The sequence below is a fragment of the Eulemur rufifrons genome, chromosome 28, assembly GCF_041146395.1.
Source record: "Eulemur rufifrons isolate Redbay chromosome 28, OSU_ERuf_1, whole genome shotgun sequence".
NCBI classification, from domain to species: Eukaryota; Metazoa; Chordata; class Mammalia; order Primates; family Lemuridae; genus Eulemur; species Eulemur rufifrons.
In genome coordinates this window covers 5,346,309-5,367,955 of record NC_091010.1, presented here as the reverse complement: position 1 = coordinate 5,367,955, position 21,647 = coordinate 5,346,309, and the positions used below count along the sequence as shown (strand labels likewise).

At 58.7% G+C, this 21,647-nt stretch overlaps 2 protein-coding genes across 2 annotated transcripts in view; both read left to right on the top strand.

Annotated features, from left to right (window-relative positions):
* The first annotated feature begins 2,113 nt into the window (after nt 1-2,113).
* Nucleotides 2,114-4,554, top strand: SLC18A3 (solute carrier family 18 member A3). The gene has a single exon (XM_069460813.1). It carries the CDS (start codon nt 2,545-2,547, stop codon nt 4,141-4,143), a length of 1,599 nt encoding a protein of 532 aa, XP_069316914.1. The 5' UTR covers nt 2,114-2,544; the 3' UTR covers nt 4,144-4,554.
* A 1,484-nt stretch (nt 4,555-6,038) lies between these two features.
* The window catches only part of CHAT (choline O-acetyltransferase), a 49,408-nt gene continuing 33,799 nt past the window's right edge, over nt 6,039-21,647 (top strand). Inside the window, exons 1-7 of the mRNA XM_069460499.1 lie at nt 6,039-6,279; nt 8,288-8,391; nt 11,098-11,289; nt 11,922-12,040; nt 13,377-13,430; nt 17,138-17,318; nt 19,251-19,428. Coding sequence (XP_069316600.1) covers nt 8,326-8,391; nt 11,098-11,289; nt 11,922-12,040; nt 13,377-13,430; nt 17,138-17,318; nt 19,251-19,428 — 790 coding nt within the window. The 5' untranslated portion in view covers nt 6,039-6,279; nt 8,288-8,325. The remainder of the gene's footprint in view (nt 6,280-8,287; nt 8,392-11,097; nt 11,290-11,921; nt 12,041-13,376; nt 13,431-17,137; nt 17,319-19,250; nt 19,429-21,647) is intronic.

Sequence of the window (21,647 nt, the reverse complement as noted above, 5' to 3'; positions counted from 1 at the left end):
AATTTTTCCATCCCCAAAGAGCCCTTCTGCAGCACACGCTTCTGCTGAGGGGGCCAGTGAGTGGGCTCTTGCCTAAACCCTTACTGGACAGACATCAAGGCTGGGGCTCAGAGAGGGGCTGTGACTCACCCAAAGTCATCCCGAGCCTGTCCTGTCCCCACATTGAGCTCTTTCCCACCCTCAGGGAGAGTGCAGCTTGGCCACTGCAGAGCAGGTGCCGTAGTGGATGAGTTTCTCCTCCTTTCCTGGGGTGCCACCGTGGGTAGAGGGATGGAGCAAAGGTGGCAAGGCTGCTGCCGCTCACCCTCACACCCTGGTCTCCATCATCTCATCCCACAGCCTCTCTTCTGGGGATGGAAGCCAACTTTCCAATGCACCCTCCCCCCCCACACACACCACAGGGAGCCCAGGATCACAATGCCCACCTAACCAGATCAACCAGCCAGGTAGCCACGTGCCTCCTGTGCCTTTTATCTGTTCTTCACAAGACCCACAACTGTGAATTGAGGATAAAACAGCACATTTTACAGGTGATAACAACACAGCAAGTACTTATTATACATTGTTCTTACTATGTGTCAGCACTCTAAGCAGTGGGTACTTGTTATTCCATTTTACAGATAAAGTAACTGAGGGGAAGAGAGGTGAAGCAGTTCCCCCAGGCACCCTCACTAATAAGTGGCAGGGCTGGGAGTCATCCTAGTTTCCTGCCTTCAAAGCCCAGGTTCTTTGTGCTGCATCGCCGGCCTCTGTGGGGTGGGGGCACGGTGAGATAAGCAGCTGGGTCTAATGCTGGCTTGCTTTTGAGGCTAGGATGGGAAGGCTCCTCTTACAGAGAGACAAACTGTAACCTCAACAACGTAAGTCTCTCCCACCCTCAGCTGCCTTGGAGCCTCTCCCCTGCCAGCCCGAAGACTGGAAAAAGGGCCCCGATGTGCCATCCAGGGTCAGTGCTCTTCTAGGGACCCGTCAGGCCCAGCGTGCAGCCTGGGCAGCCCAGGCCGTCAGCTGTGAGCCCCGCGCCTTAGCCGGTGCGCCCTCCAGGAAGGTGAGCCCCCCTGAGCCTCCGATAGCAGCAGAGCGCCTGGGCCCTGTCCAGGGAGTGGGCGCTGCATCCACGAGGGATTTCTTACAGCTCCAAGAGAGGACCCAGCCACATTACTCCCGAGCCCACCCAGGGCTTGGAGGCAGCTCTGGAGATGAGGAGGGGGGAGTAGAACAGTGGGCGAGGCTCGCAGGAGCCGAGAGAGGGCTTGGTCTAGTACGAAGAGGGCCTGGGAGGAGTTAGAGTGGGGAGGGGGGTGAGAAGGAGGGAAGAAAGAAGAGGCGGAGCTGGGGGACCAAGACAGTTAAAGCGGAAAGGGGGAGTCCAGGCAGGGGGAGTGTGGGCAGGCAGTGCGGGAGGGTGGAAGGGGCTGGGCTGATATTCCAGGCCCTGGGTGGGGGACGAAGCAACTTGTCCCCTCAATCCCCATATGCTCATCGTGCAAATTCGCTGCCGTAACATTCTGCCCAGGAGCCCGGGTCGGAACCAGGCCCAACAGTCTCTGAGCCTCCCCCTCCCTTCCTGGGTGGGGGAGGGGCCAGAGGGCGGGGCCAGAGAAAGGGTTGGGGGTCAGTGGCCAGAGCCCCTCGGGTCGCGGCTCCACTATCCAGCTGCGAGAACAGATGGACTCAGGCGCGGCTCACCTCGGGGGCTCCCTGCCCGCTGTGCGCGGAGATCCTGGCTGAGGCGGAGATCTCAAGATCCCGGCTCCCCCCTCTCCCGAGGGGCCGCAGGGAACCTGCTGCCGCTCCCCTCTCTCCGTGGGAGAAGAGCCGGCGCTGAGCTAGACCCGGAGGTGGGGGCAGACAGAGGGCCGGCTCCTCGCGCTGCGCACCCATCTCCAGGGGCTCCTTCAGGACTCTTCTGCACCAAGACCCCTTCCTGGGGCTTCCAGCCCTGGCGCATCTGGGGAGCGGACCCCTGCCCGGCCACGCCCCGCCCCCGGCCCCCGCCCCGCCGACGTCGCATTAGCATGAGCGACGCAAGTGGCCCGGGCACCACTCGGGGGCTGGGACTCGCCGCGTCACAGCCCCGAGTGGAAGGGAAAAAAGAAGAGGCGGAGGAGGCAAGAGCCGACGCGAGGGGAGGGGAGCGCGGTGGCGGGGCGAGCAGGCGGGCGGGCGGGCAGGCGGCAGCAGCATGCCCCTCGGCCGGCGCGGGCTGCGTCTCAGCGCGGCGGGGGCTGCTCCGGGCGCACCCCGGGGGCAGTGCGCCCAGTCTCCGGCCCCAGCCCCTCGGAGCGCCCGCCTCCCCGGCCGCCCCTGAGCTCAGCGGAGGCGGGTCCCCAGATCGGCTAAGAGCAGCTGCGGCTCTTCTCCAGACGGAGTCCTTGCCTTTCCCGGGGCGCGGGGCCATGAGCCCCGCGGCCACCTGAGGCACAGGAGCCGCTGCTCGGCGAGGACCGCGCCCCCAAAGTCCAGTGCCCTCGTCTCTGCACTGCGGGACGCCCGCGCCCAACCCTGGTGGAGGCGTCCTCGGAAGAGCAGCGGGGTGAGGGCATGGAACCCGCGGCACCGGCGGACCAGGCCCGGGCAGCGGCCACAAAGCTGTCGGAGGCAGTGGGCGCGGCGTTGCAGGAGCCCCGGCGGCAGCGGCGCCTGGTGCTGGTCATCGTGTGCGTGGCACTGTTACTGGACAATATGCTGTACATGGTCATCGTGCCCATCGTACCCGACTACATCGCCCACATGCGCGGGGGCAGCGATAGCCCCAGCTCGACCCCCGAGGTGTGGGAGCCCACCTTGCCGCTGCCCACTCCAGCTAATGCCAGCGCCTACACGGCCAACAGCTCGGCGCCCCCGACGGCTGCGTGGCCTGCCGGATCGGGCCTGCGGCCCCGATACCCCACGGAGAGTGAAGACGTGAAGATCGGGGTGCTGTTTGCTTCCAAGGCCATCCTGCAGCTGCTGGTGAACCCCCTGAGCGGGCCCTTCATCGACCGCATGAGCTATGATGTGCCACTGCTCATCGGCCTGGGCGTCATGTTCGCCTCCACTGTCATGTTCGCCTTCGCGGAGGACTACGCCACGCTGTTCGCTGCGCGCAGCCTGCAGGGCCTGGGCTCGGCCTTCGCGGACACGTCCGGCATAGCCATGATTGCCGACAAGTATCCGGAGGAACCAGAGCGCAGTCGAGCGCTGGGTGTGGCGCTGGCCTTCATCAGCTTCGGAAGCCTGGTGGCGCCGCCCTTTGGGGGCATCCTCTATGAGTTCGCCGGCAAGCGCGTGCCCTTCCTGGTGCTCGCCGCGGTGTCGCTCTGCGACGCGCTGTTGTTGCTGGCGGTGGCCAAGCCCTTCTCAGCTGCTGCACGGGCTCGGGCCAACCTGCCGGTGGGCACGCCCATCCACCGCCTCATGCTAGACCCCTACATTGCCGTGGTAGCCGGCGCGCTCACCACTTGCAACATTCCCCTCGCCTTCCTCGAGCCCACGATCGCCACGTGGATGAAGCACACGATGGCAGCGTCGGAGTGGGAGATGGGCATGGCCTGGCTGCCGGCTTTCGTGCCACACGTGCTAGGCGTCTACCTCACAGTGCGCCTGGCGGCGCGCTACCCACACCTGCAGTGGCTGTATGGGGCGCTGGGGCTGGCTGTGATCGGTGCCAGCTCATGCATTGTGCCCGCCTGCCGCTCCTTCGCGCCCTTAGTGGTCTCGCTCTGCGGCCTCTGCTTCGGCATAGCGCTGGTCGACACAGCGCTGCTGCCCACACTCGCTTTCCTAGTCGACGTGCGCCACGTCTCAGTCTACGGCAGCGTCTACGCCATCGCCGACATCTCCTATTCAGTGGCCTACGCTCTCGGGCCCATAGTGGCGGGCCACATCGTGCACTCGCTCGGCTTTGAGCAGCTCAGCCTGGGCATGGGCCTGGCCAACCTGCTCTATGCGCCCGTTCTACTGCTGCTGCGCAACGTGGGCCTCCTGACGCGCTCCCGCTCTGAGCGCGACGTGCTGCTGGACGAGCCGCCGCAGGGTCTGTACGATGCGATGCGCCTGCGTGAGCGTCCAGTGCCTGATCCGGACCGCGAGCCTTGCAGCCCTCCTGGCCCTTTTGACGAGTGCGAGGAAGACTACCACTACTACCATACCCGCAGCTAGCAGCCTGGCTCCTCCTCCAGGCCGCCCGCCCCACCCCCTTGGGTCAAAGTGGCTGCTGCTCTGCAAGCGAGCACTGGCCAGCTCAGGCTCGGGCCCGCCTCCTCTAGCGCGTACCCCAGCCCCACCCCCCACCCCCCGCCCGCCAGTCTTGACTTCTCCTGCCCGAATCCCACCCCACCCCCCATAGCCCATTCCGTGTCCCTCTCCCTTTTGTCCAGTGGGGTGTGGAGCGCCGAGGCAAGTGAAGCGATTGCGCTCCTTGTAGAGAGGAAGAGGAGCGCGCCCCCCTCCCTCGGGGCTCCTCTGGGTAGAGCCAAGCGTCTGTCTTTCCTGTCGTTCCTCCCAGTGCCAAACCGACCGCTGCACCGCGGTGCCTCTAGCTGGAATCAATAAACCATGTCTGTCCCAGGAGGCCGAGTCTCTTTACTGTGGGGGATGGGTAGCCAGGCACAGGGCCGGAACAGAGAAGGTGAGTTGGGTCTTCAAGCCCCAAACCAGGCCTGAGCCTAGCGGGCATGCGGGCAGCCTGTGGGATACTAAGGAAGCAAACCCACGGTCATCCTGGAGCGCACGCTCCCCTCAGCCCGGGACAGCCCCTCCTTCCCAGGCCCAGGGCAGCGCCCGTGGTGCCGCCCTGGGGAACCTGAGGACCGCTCCAGCTGGATACGCCAGGCCCCGCCCTTTGAGGACACGCCCCGCTCCAGCCGCTGAGTTCTGAGCCTGAGCTGAGCTTCCCTTACCACCAGCATCCCGCCCCGTCCAGGCTTCAAGAAAGCGGTAGGAGCCGAGCTGTTCCGGACAGAGGAAGAAAAACAGATCCCACCTTTCAGGGTCCGATCTCCGGAACGCGCGCGTGTGATGTGTGTGCTCGTTAGAGAGCTAGGCTCTATCCTGCGAGAGGCGAGGGAGGTGTCTGCTGTGTCCGGGTCCTGCGGGTCTGAGTCGCGAAGGGAGGGGATGCAAGTGCGGGAGCTGGTGCCAACTCGCTCCATCCCCACGCTGCCCTGAGTGCAAGCAGCCGCCCAGGGCTGTCAGAAAAGTTTCCCATCTTGAATCCCGGTCCTGAGAGCCCCAGGCTAGCGTTTGTGCGACACTTCCAGTCCTGAAATCCGCGGTCTGATGACCGCCGCAGAGTCCTCCGGACCCAGCCTGGAGCGGTGGCTGGGTTGGGGTCGCCTGTGTGTTAGATTGCATCTGCGGGGGTCTGCACTGCCTTGCGTGCGTGTCTGTCCTCAGCGTGGGGCTGGGCATGTGTGTGTCCAGGCAGGGTCTGTCTTTGCGGGTTGTGTGTATTCTTGCGTGGATCTACATGGGGGGGTGCTTTTGTCTGGGAGGAGAGTCTGCCTCTCGCCGCATGTTCCTAAGCACCCCCAGGTCTGCCATGAGGAGAGCCCGACAGAGTCTGTATTCCCTCTCCTCTACAGCCCTCACCCCACGGCGCCCGCAGGGATGGGGTGGCAACGGAAAGGGAAGCAGGTCCTGCAGTGAACAACAAACAGATTTCTTTTTATTATTATTATTATTTTGAAAGATGGTGTGAGACTGGCCGCCTGGACGGTGGGGAGGAGAGGGCAGATATTTCCTCGGGCCCACCCCGCTCCAGGGTTCTGCACTAGCAGCCGGCGGGGATAACCGGGTCGGGGGAGCACGGGGACTGGGGAAGTCTGGTCTGGGGTCGCCGGGCATGGGCGGGGCAATGTCCTGCGGCCCCTTCTCGGGCCTGGGTCTACCGCTTGTGTCCGAGCTAGTCCAGCACGCTGTCCAGGCAGGTTCCGGGGGCGGGAGGTGGGTTCGCGGCGGGGAAGGGAGTGCGGGGGGAGGGAGGGACAGAGGACCTTGAAGAATAGAGACGGGGGAGGGGCCGGGAGAGGCAGGAAAGGGAGAGAGGCGAGGGCGGAGGAACAAGAGGGAAGAGAGGAGAGGCGCGGCCAGCTCGCTCGCACCAGTCGGGCGGCCGCGGGGACCTGGCGACGTCGGAGGCTCTACCAAAAACCCGGGCGGCAACCCCCGCACCACCCCGCGCTGCTGACGCGTCCCTCCCCTCCGCCGGGTCCCTTCCGGCTCACACCCCCGCCCCCAGTCCCTCCTGGCGCGTGCGGTGCGGCGGCAGCAGAGGCAGCGGAGCCAGGAGAGCAGGTGAGGAGGGCTGGGTTGGGCTGGCCTGGCCAGCGCGGTGCGGGGAACGGGGCCCAGGAGCCGAGGGCGGCGGTCGGATGCTCTGTCCATGGACCGCACCCGGGCCAAGAGGCCCCGGCAGCCGCGGAGTCCTGGGCTGCAGCGGCCGTCGGGGGACAGCTGGGAGGATGCGAGATTCCGCTGCTTGGGTGCCTGGGCTTGGAGAGGCTTGACCCGCAGGGCTCTGGGACTCCATGCATGTTCTCCCTTCACCTGGACCGCATCTGCTACCTGCGGAGCTCTTCGCTTTTGTGTGCAGTGGGAGGGTCTGCGAGTCTCACTCCACTTCGCTGAAGTACCGGTTGGCACCCACCCCTCTCCAGACCCTAGGGGAGCTGGGGGTAGAGGGGGAGAAGTGGCTGCCCTGGCAAGTCTGAGCCAGGTTGCAGGTACAGATAGCCTGTGACCCCAAACCAGGCTGGAGGTGGGCCTCCAGGGCAGGGCAGACACCCCTCTGGCAGCCTTTGAAAGCCAGGCCAGAAGGCGCATGGATGGGAGGTACAAAACAGACAGAAAGACATACACACAAACACACACACCCTTAAGGCACTGGCCCAAGAGCCAAGGAGGAAGAGGAGCTGGCAGCTGCAGGGACCATCACAGAACCATCAGGGAACTTATCCCTCTCTGGTCCCACCCTCCTCTCCAAGGCTCTGGGTCCCTCAAGCCTTGCTAGTGTCTTCCTGCAGTGGTGGGGCCCCAGAGCAAGAGCAAGAGGAGGCATTGGCCACACCGTCTGTAGGGCCTTTACCAACATGCCATTGTCCTCACTGTCCCCTCAGAACACTACCACCCTCACCAGGGATGCAGCCTCTTTTACTTTGCAGTTGAGGGTAGCCTCTATGGTCTTATGGCATGGGGGACCTGGGGACCACCCAGTCGGGAGTGCCCCTGCACTGTGCCAGCAAAGACTTTGCATTCTCTGCCCAGGCTGCAAGGCGGCCCCAGGCTCCTCCGTCCTTGGCCTGGTTCATCCCTCTTCCTGGGGCCAGCTGTGCCATGTCTCCATACCTGGCCGTACTTGCCTCTGGGCTAGTGGAAATCATGGGTGTGTGCCTGTGCAGGTTTAGGTTTAGGGGGATCTCAAAGGGTAGCAGTTGTGCCCCACAGCCTTATAAAATGGCCTTTGCCTCCTTGGCCTGGCTGAATTCTACTGCACCTTTCAAAATTAATTGCTTCTGCCCAGGCCAAAGCAGGTGGTCCCTAGGGGTCCTGGCTGGCCAGCTTCCCTGCACTACCCTCCTCAGCATTCCCATGGCACCCTACACTGGGGGCCTGCAGACCAGAGACTGCCTACATCACAACCCATCCAGCAGGCCCCAGGGCCCTCCCTGCCCCGACCACAGGCCAGGCTCCCAGTCAGCCCAGAGTGCCTCTTGGAGCACAGGGCACAATGGAGGGTCTCGGTGCCACACACGCGCACATCCATCTACTCAGCCATGCATTCCTTTTCCTCAGCTAACTGACACTCACCCTACACCAAGCCAGGCCCCAGACAAGGCCCCAGAGATGAAGCACTGAGCATGGCAGGGAGAGGGTCTTGTCCTTGAGAAGCTCACAGTCTAGTGGGAAAGAGATTTTAATCAGCAAAGCACATATCTACCGGGTTCCAGGCAGGACAAAACAAGTGCTCTGCCAGAGAGCCCTCATGGATTTGGAGAGGGCAGGCCTAGCCCTGCACCCTCAGTGTTGTCCTGGGGTGGTCAGTTGGCCTTCAGTGGCAGCAGCCTCATGAGAACAGGTCCCCACTGGAGGCCCACTTCAGGAGCTACCCTCTCCCATTTGGGGGCCCTTAGAGGACATGTGGTCAGGGGGTGGAGACTGGGGCCAGGCCTGCAAAGAGGCTGCTATACACTATCAGGCTCTGGCCTCCTCATGGGGTGAGTTGGGGCCAAGCTGAGGGAGGGAGAGTGATCATGGCAGGCCCAGGTGGCTGCTGTGTTGATGCCTGCCCCTTCTTGGTCCTCAGGTCTACACCTCTGCTTCCCTGGACCTGGAGTCACCACGATGCCCATCCTGGACAAAGGCCCTCATAAGATGGCAACAAAGACTCCCAGCAGTGAGGAAGAGTCTGTGAGTGACTTTTGGAGCCCCCTTTCATCCCTGTTCTCTCTGCTCACATGCCCTTGCTTCCAGAGCAGTCCTGGGTGGCACTGGCCCCCAGCATTTGCTTGGCCCCCAGCATTGTACTCTCCTGGCATGAGCCCTGGGCTGCAGCCCTGCCCTGGGCCTGCTGAGGAGCCTGGGAGGACCTGGAGGGGCTGGGAGTGGCCTTAGGGGGTGCCAGGGGAATGTTGACAGCCACACTTACTGGTCCCAAAGCCAGAGGGAGAGCTTGACCAGGCCAGGGTCCACACCCCAAGTTCTCCTTCTGATAGCTTTGAGCCCAGTGGGCTTGCCTTAGTGGGGCTGAATTACCCACAAGCCCTGCCATCTCTCTGCTCCAGCTGCTATCAAGAGTGCAGCCCTGGAGGCTTAGGCACCATCTTCCCCACTGGCCTGAGACCATGCCTTTGAGTAATAGAGCAACGCTTCTGACTTCAGGTCACTGCACGTGTTGGGCCTTCTCCCACAAATGTCATTTTGCCACCCTCTCTGCCCTCTTCCCCCCGCCTTCATTTGAAACCTTGATCACAGCTTTCTGGCTTCTCCCCACGAGGCCGCTCACTACCTTGTCCTGCCCTCCGGAGCTGAGACATCTCCGCTGTTACCTCTGCCCACGGCATGCTCCCCCACCCCAGCCTGTTGGACCATGGCTTCCCTGAGAGCAGGCTCCGCCTTCCCAACGTCTCCCAGTCCAGCCCAGGGCCTGGCTCACATGCACTGCCTGGAACGCTGTACTGACCTGGGACGCAGGGCCAGAAGTCTGGGAGGGCCTGGGGAAGAGCATCGGAGGCTGAGATGTCTGAGCTGATCCCCTTTTCCCCAGGCTGGGTCCCCAGCACATTGCCAGACCCCAGAAAAAGGGTGGCAGTTTCTAGCAGGGCCTCAAGCCAGACCTGCTGGCCCTCCTGGTCAGACCACCAGCTGGGCTGGGCTTTCTCTAGGTGCTTGCCCACCCACCCACCTCACAGAAGCCCCCCACCACCCACACATGCACACATAGGAAGGAAGAACAAAAGCACCTGGGTGGGGGCCCGGACCTGGCTGGCTGAGAACGGGCAGGGCACCTGGGTGCTGTCCAGACCCGTCCTCCATCATCCCCCAGGGCAGGAGCAGCCTGCAGTTGGCACTGACGCCTGCCAGAGCAGTGAACTCTAAAGACAGGATCAGACAGGCGGAGGACCGTCATTCATCCATCAGCGCACTCTCACGTGGTCGTCCTCCTCCGCCCAGGGTGCTGCAGCAGCGGCAGAGCAGGGGGTGCTTTCGAGGGGCCCCTTCCCTGCACAGCCACCATGGTGGGGATGAACCCGTGGCTGCCTCATGGAAACTCACCACCCACAGAGCAGAAGCCCCTGCAGGATGGTGGCCCACTGCCCGCCGACTTTGTGTAATTTAAGCAATAACATTAAAAGTCCTGCTTCCCTGTCATCACTGGCTAGGTGGGGAAGAAGAGAAGGAGGGGTTGGAAAAGAGGGTGTGGGGAAGGGAGAGAACAACCAGGGAAGGAAGCTAAGTGGATCAGGAAGACTGAACTCAGCACCCAGCTCTGCCACCAGATTGTGGTGTGACCTTGGACTGCTCTTTCCACTCTGGGACTCAGTTTCCTTATCAATAAATGGGACAAAAATACCTGCCATGGCTAAGTCACAAAATTGAAGACACGCATGAAACCTCTAAGTGGGCGAACAGGGTGGGTGAACTGGGAGGCACAGTGCTCACATAGGGCGTGGGGGGGGGGTGTTCTGCCCAGACTCTAGCCACACTTTGGGGCCCCCAAAGATTGCGAGTTTCCTCTTAGGAATTCCTCTGGAGGGATAAGGACAGCAACATCCTAACATTTTCTATGTGTCTGTTTAGGGCCAGTTGTTTCTCCCATTCAGTTCTCTCTGTGTCCCTCTCAGGTAGGAATTGTTACTTACGTCCTAAGGATGAGGAGCTGAGGCCTGGAGAGATTTGGAGAGGAGGGACTGCCACTGTACCCCCAACTCCTGCCCCCAACACCCACATGGATCAAAACTCCCTGCCTGGGTTTTATAGCTAGGATGGACTTACGAAGAGCTCAGGACATGAGTCATCTTCCAGGGAAACTTCTTGCAGAATTCTGGTCATTGGGGCAGTGCTGAGTGTCTTCCACCCCAAACCATCTTTTACCCTTCCAGATCTCTCCCTAAGAGTACCAACCTTCAGGTCCAGAGATTAATCAGACTCTGGAGCCCCAGTCTTATACCAAGAGTGACCAGCAGCCAGCAATGTCAATAATAGGACTATTTCATCTTAGACCCGTCGTTTATGGTTTATAAACACTTTCACATCCATTATCCCTTTGATCCTATGAGAGGTGGGTCATTACCCCCGTTTTACAGTGGAATAAACTGAGACACAGTGGGAGGGTGACTTGCCGAAGGTCACAGAGCTGGTCAGCAGCAGGACTGAGGTATGAACCCAGGTCTGTCTGGTGCCAACATCATGGTCTTTTCCTCTGCACTTTGTGTCTTCCTGGGGACAGAGCATGGAGTGAGCAGGGAGAGCAAACAGGAGCTTCCTAAATTCATGATTCTGCTGAGTCGAGCCCTAGAAACAGGTCCCAGGACAGAGAGCAGGGACGGGCCAGAGCGAGACAGATACCAAGGCCGTGCCGGAAGACAGACAGTGCCTATGAACCTTCTCTTCCAGGCACTGCCCAAGCTGCCAGTGCCCCCACTGCAGCAGACCCTGGCTACCTACCTGCGGTGCATGCGCCACCTGGTACCCGAGGAGCAATTCCGGAAGAGTCAGGCCATCGTGCGGCGGTTTGGGGCCCCTGGCAGCCTTGGCGAGACCCTGCAGCAAAAACTCTTGGAGCGGCAGGAAAAGACAGCCAACTGGGTAAGGGGTGATAGGGGAGACAGGACCCACGGGGAGGGGCAGGAGGCAGACCCGGAGACAGGGATGTGAGTGAGGGGCAGGTCGGGGACAAATACGGGCAGACAGGGCAAAGGGGGACAGGGATGGGGGAGATATGGGGACAGGGATGGGGGAGATATGGGGACAGGGATGGGGGAGAGATGGGAACAGACAGGAGGCATGGATTGGGGTACAGCCAGGGCCAGGTGAGGGACAGACAGGAGGAGGGATGGGGGACAGATGGGCATAGGGATGAGGTCAGGAAGAAAAAGGGGTGAAGGGCAGGAAGGAGACACGCATAAGGACGAACAGGGGACTGGGATGGGGGCAACAGGCTGCCAGGATGTGAAACCAGGATGGAAGAAAGGAGCTAGTGCAGGGCAAAGGTGAAGGACGGGCGTGGTGGCCTGGGGACACCTGGGCCCGAGCAGATAACCGGAGCTCAGTGTATGTCTGTGGAATGAATGAATGAAGTGAGTGCTCCAAGGATGTGTCCTGATTTTCCCTTGGGGCTGCCAGGAGGAGTCTGGTGTCCTCCATAGGCAAGGTGCCCTTGGAGGCACTTTGGCTGGGGTAGGGGGTGTCATCGTGTGCCTCCACTTCCCTCCGTGCAGGTGTCTGAGTACTGGCTGAACGACATGTATCTCAGTAACCGCCTGGCCCTGCCTGTCAACTCCAGCCCAGCTGTGATCTTTGCTCGGCAGCACTTCCAAGACACCAACGACCAGCTAAGGTGAGGCCACGGTGCTCCTGGTCTCCCAGCTTGGGGACCTGCCCAAGGGAGGGGGCCTGGCCCCAGAGACAGGAAGGAAAGGCCAAAGCTAGCGCCTTGGCTGAGCGAGACAGTGACCTCCAGGCCATCAGGTCAGGAAGGAGGCTAGGTGTGGCTGCACTCAAGTAACAAATACACGGTCGGCCTCAGAATATGTTTATTTGTGGTGGGGTGGCACTAACAGAGGTCATGGGCCTCAGATGTCCCCACACCAGTTGCCACCTGGCCCAGGCCCTGGGAGGAGGCGTGTGTCAGTACTTGTTGCTGAGAGGCACAGCACAGGGCTGTCTGAGAGGGTCTCTGCTGCCCTGCAGAGCCCCAGCTCCAAACAGAGGCCCCAGAGGGGTGGAGACGATTCCTCCCTGCCAGCCGCCAGAGCCTGCGCCATCTGCTGCAATTTCAGAGCTCACTGAGCCGCTGGAAGGGCCGCTGGGCCCACTGATGACGAGGCAGGGTGGGGGAAGGAAGAGTCTCCCTGCGGGGGCCCTCAGAGCCTCTGCTCTCAAGACCCGAATGGGGCAAAGGGCAGGGACAGTGCAGAGGCAGGGGTGGGCCAAAGTGGCCTGAGGCGAAGAGGCAGTGCCCACCTCCCCTCTGGGCAGGGCGCACCATGCTGGGAAGGCCCCACCCCACCCCTGGCTCCCCAAGACCAGCCTGGCTGGCCTGGAGGCCAGTCAGCCCCTCCCCCTGCAGCCGGGGCCTCCCCTGGGTAAAAGGAAGGTGTGATGGATGACTTCTGAGAACGGTCCTCAAAATTGCATCTGAGGGGCTATTTTCCTCCCAATGCAATTAAGCCAGGCCTCATCAGCCATGGATAGTTAAGATGACACGGTCCCGTGGCACGGTTCTCTAGCATCTTTCCCCTCAGTTCTTGCTTTCCTTTTCATTGGCACTAAGGGGACCAAATTACTGGCTTTTCCCAGGAGACTAAATTTTCCAAAACTTCAGGGGTCCTAGCCCTGTCCAGCTCCAGGACTGGCCTTTCCCGGGAAGAACTCCACCCCTCCCCATCCAGCCCCTCCGGCCTGCTCTGTGGCCCTCCTGGTCTCCCTCTCCCTCTCCCTCTCCTCCTCCTTCCTGAGGTCACCCCAGTTTCCTCTCCTCTCCCCCAGAGCTGCTCCACCAAAGGAGCATTTTAAATCCAAGGCCTGTGATCGGCTGACAGCACTGGGGGGCATGGGAACCACATCTGATTAGTGCCCCACCAGGGCCTAGCATGTGGTGGGTGATCAGAGAGTTTGGGAGGGGAGAGCCTGGGCTCTGGGAGGAGAGACCCAGGCCTCACCTGTCTCCGCAGGTTTGCAGCCAGCCTCATCTCGGGCGTGCTCAGCTACAAGGCCCTGCTGGACAGGTAGGATGGCCCCGCCTGGGAAGGGTAGCGCCCTGCTCAGGCACAGTCGGCCTGTGCCTCTCTCTCCCTCCCACACTGGACGGGGAGCTCCTCTGGGCAGGGACCTTGTCTTTTCCAGCTCCTGTCACAGAGCAGGTGTCTCCCCACCCACCCCCCCAGCATCAGGCACTAGGGACCCAATTGTTAACTACTCCTTTTCTTGGAGTAAGCATTGTCCTTCCTTGAGCTTTTCAAAATGCCCCTCCCTCCACACCGCAGTTGTGCACACGTGTTGTGCATTAGTTTGAAGCTTGAGAACACATTGCAAGATGGGGAGGAAGAGTTCTTAGAGTAAGTGATGTGAGCTCCCCTTTGCCACTTGGGGGAATGGTGTCCCCACACCGAGCCTCTGTTTCTTCAATGGCACCAAGGTCAGTGAACACAAGGGTGTTCTGACAGCTAGCGTGGACTAGCTTTGATTTCAGAGGAAAGCCCCTCTCCCAGCCAAGCCCCACGGTGCTGGGGGTAGCAGGGGGAGGGAGAGGACCTGGAGGACCCAGGTCTCCAAGGCAGAGACTATGAGGATATCGGATGCTGGGAGAGAAGGGCCCAAAGCAGTGTCCCTCATACAGATGAGGAAGCTGAAGCTCAGAGAGGTTAAGTAACTTGCCTGTGGTCACACAGCTGGGAGGTGGCAGAGCGAGGAGGGCATAGGAGGCAAACTTCACTGTCTGTTCAACTTGATGCAACTCAGTGTTTAGCCTACCTTGGGGCAGAGGCTCAGACCCAAACCCCCGCCCCCAGGGTTGGGCTGTTCTCTCTGGAGAGGAGCGGGCAGGGCTCCCAGATCCACAGGGCAAACCAGCTCAGGGCTTGGGCCCTGGGGTCAGCATACCTGAGTTCGGGCTCCCACACTACTTGGTGTGTTGACCTTGGGCGATGGCGCCTAGCTATCATTCCCCGTCTGTCAAAGGGAAATAGTAATAGTAGCCATCTCATGGAGCCTCTGTGCCTGTCCTATGAGATGATGCCTGCAAGCTCTGAGCCCTGGCTACGCACACAGCAGACCCTCCAGTGCCTCTCTGCGCCAGACACTCCTGGACACACTCTACTTGCTCCTCTCTAAGTGCCACGGTCACTGTCCCATTCTCGTGTTGGGTCTCCAGACCTTGGGGCTGCTGTCTCCTTGTGGTGTGTCTTTGTCTGCCTCCTCCAGAACTCACCCCTCCAGCTCATTGCAATGTCTCTGTTTTCAAAGGGCCTCCCCCCTTACAGTAGCTCTGCAGCGGCCCTGTCCGCTGGGCCTGGGGACGTGTGCCCATCCATCGCTGACAGTCTTGATGCCAGACTCTCACGTGTGTGTGCACACTCAGACACACATGCCCGGGCACATCCACAGGAAGGTCCCCACGTCCAGTGATTGTAAATGACTTAAGGTTGGAACATTTGAACCTTAAAATTCACTCATTCACTCACTTAGTCACTTTGCAAAGTACTGATGCTAAGAAGATGAAGAGAAATAAGGCCTCATCCCGGCCCTGAAAAGGTTCTCAGACTATTGGGCAAGACAGACACATAAACAGACACAAAAAACAGCTTTGTCCCTTCCCCTGAGCCCCACAATCGATCATGCAGCCCCTAGACATCCTCACTGGGGTGGCTCCAGTCACTGCAGACGAGCCCAGTAGAGGTTTGCCACTCGCTCCCGCCCCCACCGTGCCCCCTGCCGGTGTTGCCCTCCAGTAAGTACACCAGCGCACCCCAGCCGGGAGTCCGGGAAGCCGCCTGTGGTTCCTTTTCTACATCACACCCTCATCTAATCCACAGCGCTCCAGTGTGACCGCCTCCCTCCAGAACACATCCCCAGCCCCTCCCTCCTTCCTTCCCAACAGCCCCATCACTTTCCATCTCCTTCCCTGTACTTCCTGTGACCCCCTTGGTCCATTCTCCACATGTAACCATTTAAAAAGCAAAACATTAACCAAATCATGCTCCTGCATGCTACAGCCTTCCACGGGTTTCCACTGCACCAAGAATAAAATGACAGCCCCTTGCCACCCCACTGCAGCCTGGCAGGACCTGCCCTGCCACCTCTCTGGCCTTCCCTTCACTGGGCTTCAATCCCACTGGCTCCCTTTCTGCCTTTAGTGCTTCTCAAACTATCTCTAGGAAGGACTGATTTTTTAAAAACACAACAAAAAATGAATTACTAGAAAAATGGTACAAAAGCAGAAAATACAAGACCATGTGTTTTATTATTAGATTCAACAGCCATAAAATTATTTTGCATTGCTACAAACGTTTCTGGATTCAGGCACTCACCCTGTCATGGGTCAGTCATGACAGTTCAGTCTGATGCCCACACTTTGGCTGCTCCATGAGACACTCCACCCTGCTGTCTTCCATGGCGGTCTCTCACCCTTAGGGCCCACCTCAATCTACCAGGTCTCAGTGATACTGCCACTGGTCACCTCCTCCCACCCCTGCCAGTCACTCTGTCTCACCACCTGAAAGTCTCCTGTTTCATCAGTTTTGCTGCTTATGGTCTACTTCCCACCTACACATCCTCATACCTGCACCCCATTAAAGCAGGAAGTACATGTCTTGTATTTTATCCCCAGATCCCAGAATGGTGCCTGCCACAGAGGAGAGGCCCAGCACATATTTTTTGGCTGAAAGGGTGGAAGGATGGATAGAAGTATGAATGCATGGTGGATGTATGGTGGATGGATGGATGGATGGCAGATGGATGGATGGTGGATGGATGGATGGATAGATAGATGGTGGATGGATGGTGGATGGATGGATGGATGAGTGGATGCATAGTGGATGGATGGATGGATGGTGGATGGATGGGTGGAAGGTGGATGGATGGATGGGTGGATGGTGGATGGATGGGTGGATGGATGGATGGATGGTGGATGGATGGTGGATGGATGGATGGATGGATAGATGGTGGACAGATGGATGGGTCGATGGTGGATGGATGGGTGGATGATGGATGGATGGATGGATGGTGGATGGATGGGTGGATGGATGGATGGATGGTGGATGAATGAGTGGATGCATGGTGGATGGATGGATGGAAGGATGGTAGATAGATGAATGAGTGGATGCATGGTGGATGGATGGATGGATGGGTGGATGCACGGTGGATGGATGGATGAGTGCATGCATGGTGGATGGATGGATGGTGGATGGATGGATGGGTGGATGGATGGTGGATGGATGGAAGGAAGGGAGAGAGAAAGGAAGGATAGACATAAGGCATGCTGAGATTACAAGGGAAAGAGAACTTCCTGCCTTGACCTCACAGGAGGCTTCTAAAAGAGATGATAAGGAGTAGGCTCTTAAATGAGGGGAAAGGGTTTTCTCAACAGAACAGTTGAATTCGGGGATGGGAGAAAAGGTTTGCCAAGTGAAGATCAGCATAAGCAAAGGTGCAGAGGGCTACATGGCAAGGGTTACATATGCAGTGCCTGAGACAGGGGTGAGTGGGGATTAGTGGAGGTTTGAGAAAACCCTAAGAGTCTCTCTTTCCAGTGCCCTGGAAATGGGCACTCCATTACTTTTAAAAGTGGACAATTGAGCTCTGTGACTGACATGCTGATGTAATTCTGAGTTTTGTGCCCCATTTTGCCTGATCAGGTTATAATAGAATGAATTTCTATTCCCTGTCTCCCCCTACCCCTCCTTGATGGCTGCTTCCCTCCCCACTACCCCTCCAGCCACTCCATCCCCATGGACTGCGCCACAGGCCAACTGTCAGGGCAGCCCCTTTGTATGAAGCAGTACTACGGGCTGTTCTCCTCTTACCGGCTCCCCGGCCACACCCAGGACATGCTGGTGGCCCAGAAGAGTAGCATCATGCCTGAGCCCGAGCATGTCATTGTGGCCTGCTGCAACCAGGTAAGTGGCCTCTTGTCTTGGGTTTGGGGAGGGGCGTGGGGCATGCAGTGGCCATGTGCATGCATCCATTCCTGCTTCTCCAGGGGTGCTCAGTCCACTTCCCTGAGTCACACAGTAAGCCCAAAACTGGGGTCTCCTACTCCCAGTCAGTCCGTTTCTCTCTACCAGTTGGCTTTTAAGAATGAGGAGAATCATCAGTTGGAGAATAAACTCGCTGGGCTCTCATTTCAGCCTTGATGGACTGAGAGTTGTGAACAAGACCCAGCATGGCCTCAGCCCCTCCACCTGCACATCTGTTTGTTTCCATGCAGTCCCCCAGGCTGTGGTCTTTCTGGAGACTACACACTGACAGATGGACAGAGTTGTGGACTGACTGACGGGACATCCCATGTGCCAGACCATGGGCTCAGCACTCACACACACGTTCATCCTGTTTAATTCTTACAGTGACCCCGCAGACAGGATCTTAGGATCTCTGTGCAACAGATGAGGCTATGAGATTCGGACAAGTCAAGTGGTTTGTCCAAGAGTGAGATGGACTCCTAGTTCCGGCCAATGCCCAAACGCCACACTCTATACCCTGCAGCTCAGGTCTTCAGGCTGGATTCCACATAGCCAACAAGGACACCCTGGGGCCTGGGGGATGGGCTGAGCCTGAGGGCTCCTGAACCCTCCCCAGTGCCCACCACACTCTATATTCTATACGGTGAGGCATCACATCAATATTTCATCTGACAAAAAGGGTTTTTTTTTTGGTTTGGGGTTTTTGTTTTTTGCTAAAACCCAATTTTGCAACTGTCCCAGGGACCTCCAGTACTTGCTCTACAGTGTGTTCTTCTTGGGCTCATCTCACATTTTTCAGTGAGCTGAGAGCTCAGTGGAAGTCTGCCATCTGAGGGTGGCTGTGACCCCTGTTCCCATGTTTGAAGGCCAACTAGGAAGCATCATGGCCCACCTGGCACCCTGGATGGCCAGCCACAGACCAGAAACCTTTCTCCATCTTCATTCACAAGCCAAAGCCAGCATTTCTCAGCCCCAGCAGGCCGCAGTCTGCACCCCTCTCAGAAATGCTCTCGTGGCTCCTGCTCTGGATTGGGGTAGGGAGCCAGGAATTCATGTCAGTCAGCTGAAAAGGGCATCTCCACCTGGGCCTAGGACCAGACCTTTCACAAAGTCCAAGGCTTTGGCCCTCAGCGCTGCAAAATGACAGCCCCACAGGGCTCACATACAGAGCACATGTAGCTACACATATGTAGGTGCATATATTTATGCATAGAGCGTGTTGGATTTCCATTTTAATCTTCCTCTGCATATGATTTGCAAGCTTGCTTTTTACCTCCACTCACCATGTGTTTGAGATGTATCCCCACAGCTGTACCTAGAGCTAGTCTGCTCTTTCCAATGGCTGCATAGACATGTGCTGGACAAGGACACTACATTTCACTCAGCCACCCCCTCCTGGAGAACCATTTTGCTATTGCCAACAAGGCCGGGGTGCACATTGCCCATGTCTTCCAGTGCACACGGGTATGTTCCTCTAAGCCTTAGGCTAACACATGCATTTATAAGTGCAATTGCTTAGTTGTAGGTGTGTGCATTTTTAATTTTGGTAGACACTGTGCTCCAACAGTGGTTGTACCAACTTATACTCAGTTCCCTACAACCTAATGGTTTTACACCTGAACTAGGAACCACAAAACAACTTTTCTCTTGGCAAAGTTTAATCTTGCCTTTTCTGATTGGGGGCAGCTTGGAATCGAGCACAGCCGGCAGCACTGGGTTGGTCCCCAGGTTGAGGCTACTCGGAACCACCAAGGGCCCTGGGAGCCTGGGGCCCGAGCACCCATCCCGAGCTCCCCTGGAAAGGCTGAGTGGAGGCCTGGCGCCTTGGGCCGCCCCACGAGTGACGTGTTTGACCTGTCTCCCCTACAGTTCTTTGTCTTGGATGTTGTCATTAATTTCCGCCGTCTCAGTGAGGGGGATCTGTTCACTCAGTTGAGAAAGATAGTCAGAATGGCTGCCAACGAGGACGAGCGCTCGCCTCCGATCGGCCTGCTGACGTCTGACGGGAGGAGCGAGTGGGCCGAGGCCAGGACAGTCCTCGTGAAAGGTCAGCGGCAGTGCCTGGCGCGTCTCCACGCCCATCTCATCCTCATTCCCATCGGCTTCCCCTCCTCCGGGGTGGGCGCCATGGCCTCATCCGCATCAGCTTAGCCGCGAGCCTGGGCCGCCCTCCCGCGCAGGACCCGCTGCAGGTCCTGCGGTCAGCAGAGGCGCCTTGAAGCGGAAGCCGCTTTTGTGCCCTTGTGTTTCCTCTGACAATATGCTGGCCTCTGGGTGAGACTGCCTAGCGCTGGAACTGTGGGGTGTCTGGGAGCGTTGGGGCGGAGAGGCTTTCGCAGAGGAAGGCCTGCTGCGAGGGAGAGCTGGGCAGGTCTGAATGCTGGAGTGCGGTCAGCTGTGGTCAGGTGCAGGTCTGGGAGGAAACCTGCCTCTGGGAAGGTGGTCCGCCACCGCCTTCACCTGGTTTTGCCATCCCAGGACTTTTCCTCTTCAAGCTGGCCCTTCTCCTTCTGGCTGGCTGCTTTCTGTGTGAAAGTCTCCAAGCATTCCCATAAGAAAGCCAGTAATATTCTTGAAAATTTTTAATCATCCTTCTGGAAACTGTTTTTCAAACCCAAAGCCAGCCCTCGTTCCAGGGGCCGGATGGAGTGTCCTGCTCTGAGTCTCCATCTGCCCCTCAGACTTCCACTGGGTCAGACAATCCGTTCAGCCTCCCTGAGTGTCTGTAACTGAGGGCTAGGCCTGGGCGGGTGAGAGACAGAGGGTCGAGACCCCTGCCCCTGAGCAGCCCGGGCATGGGGGAGCAGCTCCCAGGACATGGGAATGCGACGTTTATCCACACAGGGCCATGGAGACAGCAGGTGTCAGATAACTGCTCCAGGACTTCAGAGAGGGAGGGAGTCCTTCCAATTGGGATTTCGAAAGGCTTTGATGGAAGAGGTGGGAATGGAGCAAAGCCCTGTGCAGGAGTGACAGGGTTTGGAGGGAGGGAGGGAAGGTGGCACCCAAGCAGGTGGACCGACCCCAGGCACAGCCAGCTGCCTAGCAGGTACATGCCCGTCCTATCCACAGGACCACCAGGACAGCAGCCAGCTGGCAAGGATGGCTGTGCTGGACATACTGGGACCTGGCTATCTGGCAACAGGCACTTGCATTCTCTAGGCCTTCTCTCTAGAAGGTTCTTCCCCCAGAGCCGACTGGTTCTGGTTCCCTGTGTCATGCAGTGCTCAGCTCGGGTGTCCCTGCTACAGCCCTCCTTGAGCACGGTGGGGGGCCCGGTTACATTGGTTAAATAAGAGAATGAGGGTGACGAATGACCCCAGGCCCCAGACTTACCTCCCACCTACCAGTTCTGTCATCTGATGGTTGGCCACCCACTGAATGCTTGGTCCTAAATAGGAGGATTCAGGACCCAGCGGGGGAGCAAGAGCGACTGTCCTCACGGACCTACCTGCCACTTGGGCGATTAATAACTTACATTTCGAAAGTGAGTTAATTCCCTCAGGAAACCACGTTGTAATCAAATCCCACTCCTCTCCCCTCCAGGGACAGAGACAGGCACCAGAATAACCGCCTCTGCTTCCAGCATGTTTCCACTTCATTACCAGGCCAGGCCCAGGACAGCCCCTGCAGGACTGCGGGATTGCTTTGAGGGCTGAGTGCTTGAGCTGCGCTGATCAGAATTAATTTGTTAATGGCACTTGATCTGGCTTTCTGAATGGAAGTGCTGTTTCTGAGGGAAGTGTGACAGAAGGGAGGGACACGCACCTCCCCTCGGGCAACCCAATCAATCAGGTTAGCACCACGTAGTCTGCACAGCAGGAGATGGACCCTTCTCAGAGCCCTCCTCTCTGGAGCAGCCCCGCCCACGGAAGGGAAGCAGGGACATCACTTAGGAAATGATTTCGGTTTCCAAGTAAAAGATTATGGCAGGCTGGGCCAGGGTTGAGAGTGATGATGGGAAATCTGGTGGGGTCTAGCTATATTTCAAAGCAAAAGCATCAGGACGGAAAAGAGAAGTGAGAGAGATTCCTGTGTGGGTGGTTTGGGCCACTGAGTGGATGGCGGTACCATTTACTAAGATGGGAAATGGGGTGGGGGAGGGTACGGAATGGCGAGGTCCTTTCTGCGCACGCTGGGTCCGAGATGCCTTGAGTCATCCGAGTGGACATGTCGAGTTTGAGCTATGTGTTTGGAGCTCCAGGGAGAGGTTGGTACAGAGTTATAAATTTGCGAGCCATGAGCACATGAATGATGTCTAAAGTC

Excerpts from the sequence above, each read along its gene's own strand:
- SLC18A3 (XM_069460813.1), top strand. The coding sequence starts at position 2,545 with ATGGAACCCGCGGCACCGGCGGACCAGGCCCGGGCAGCGGCCACAAAG.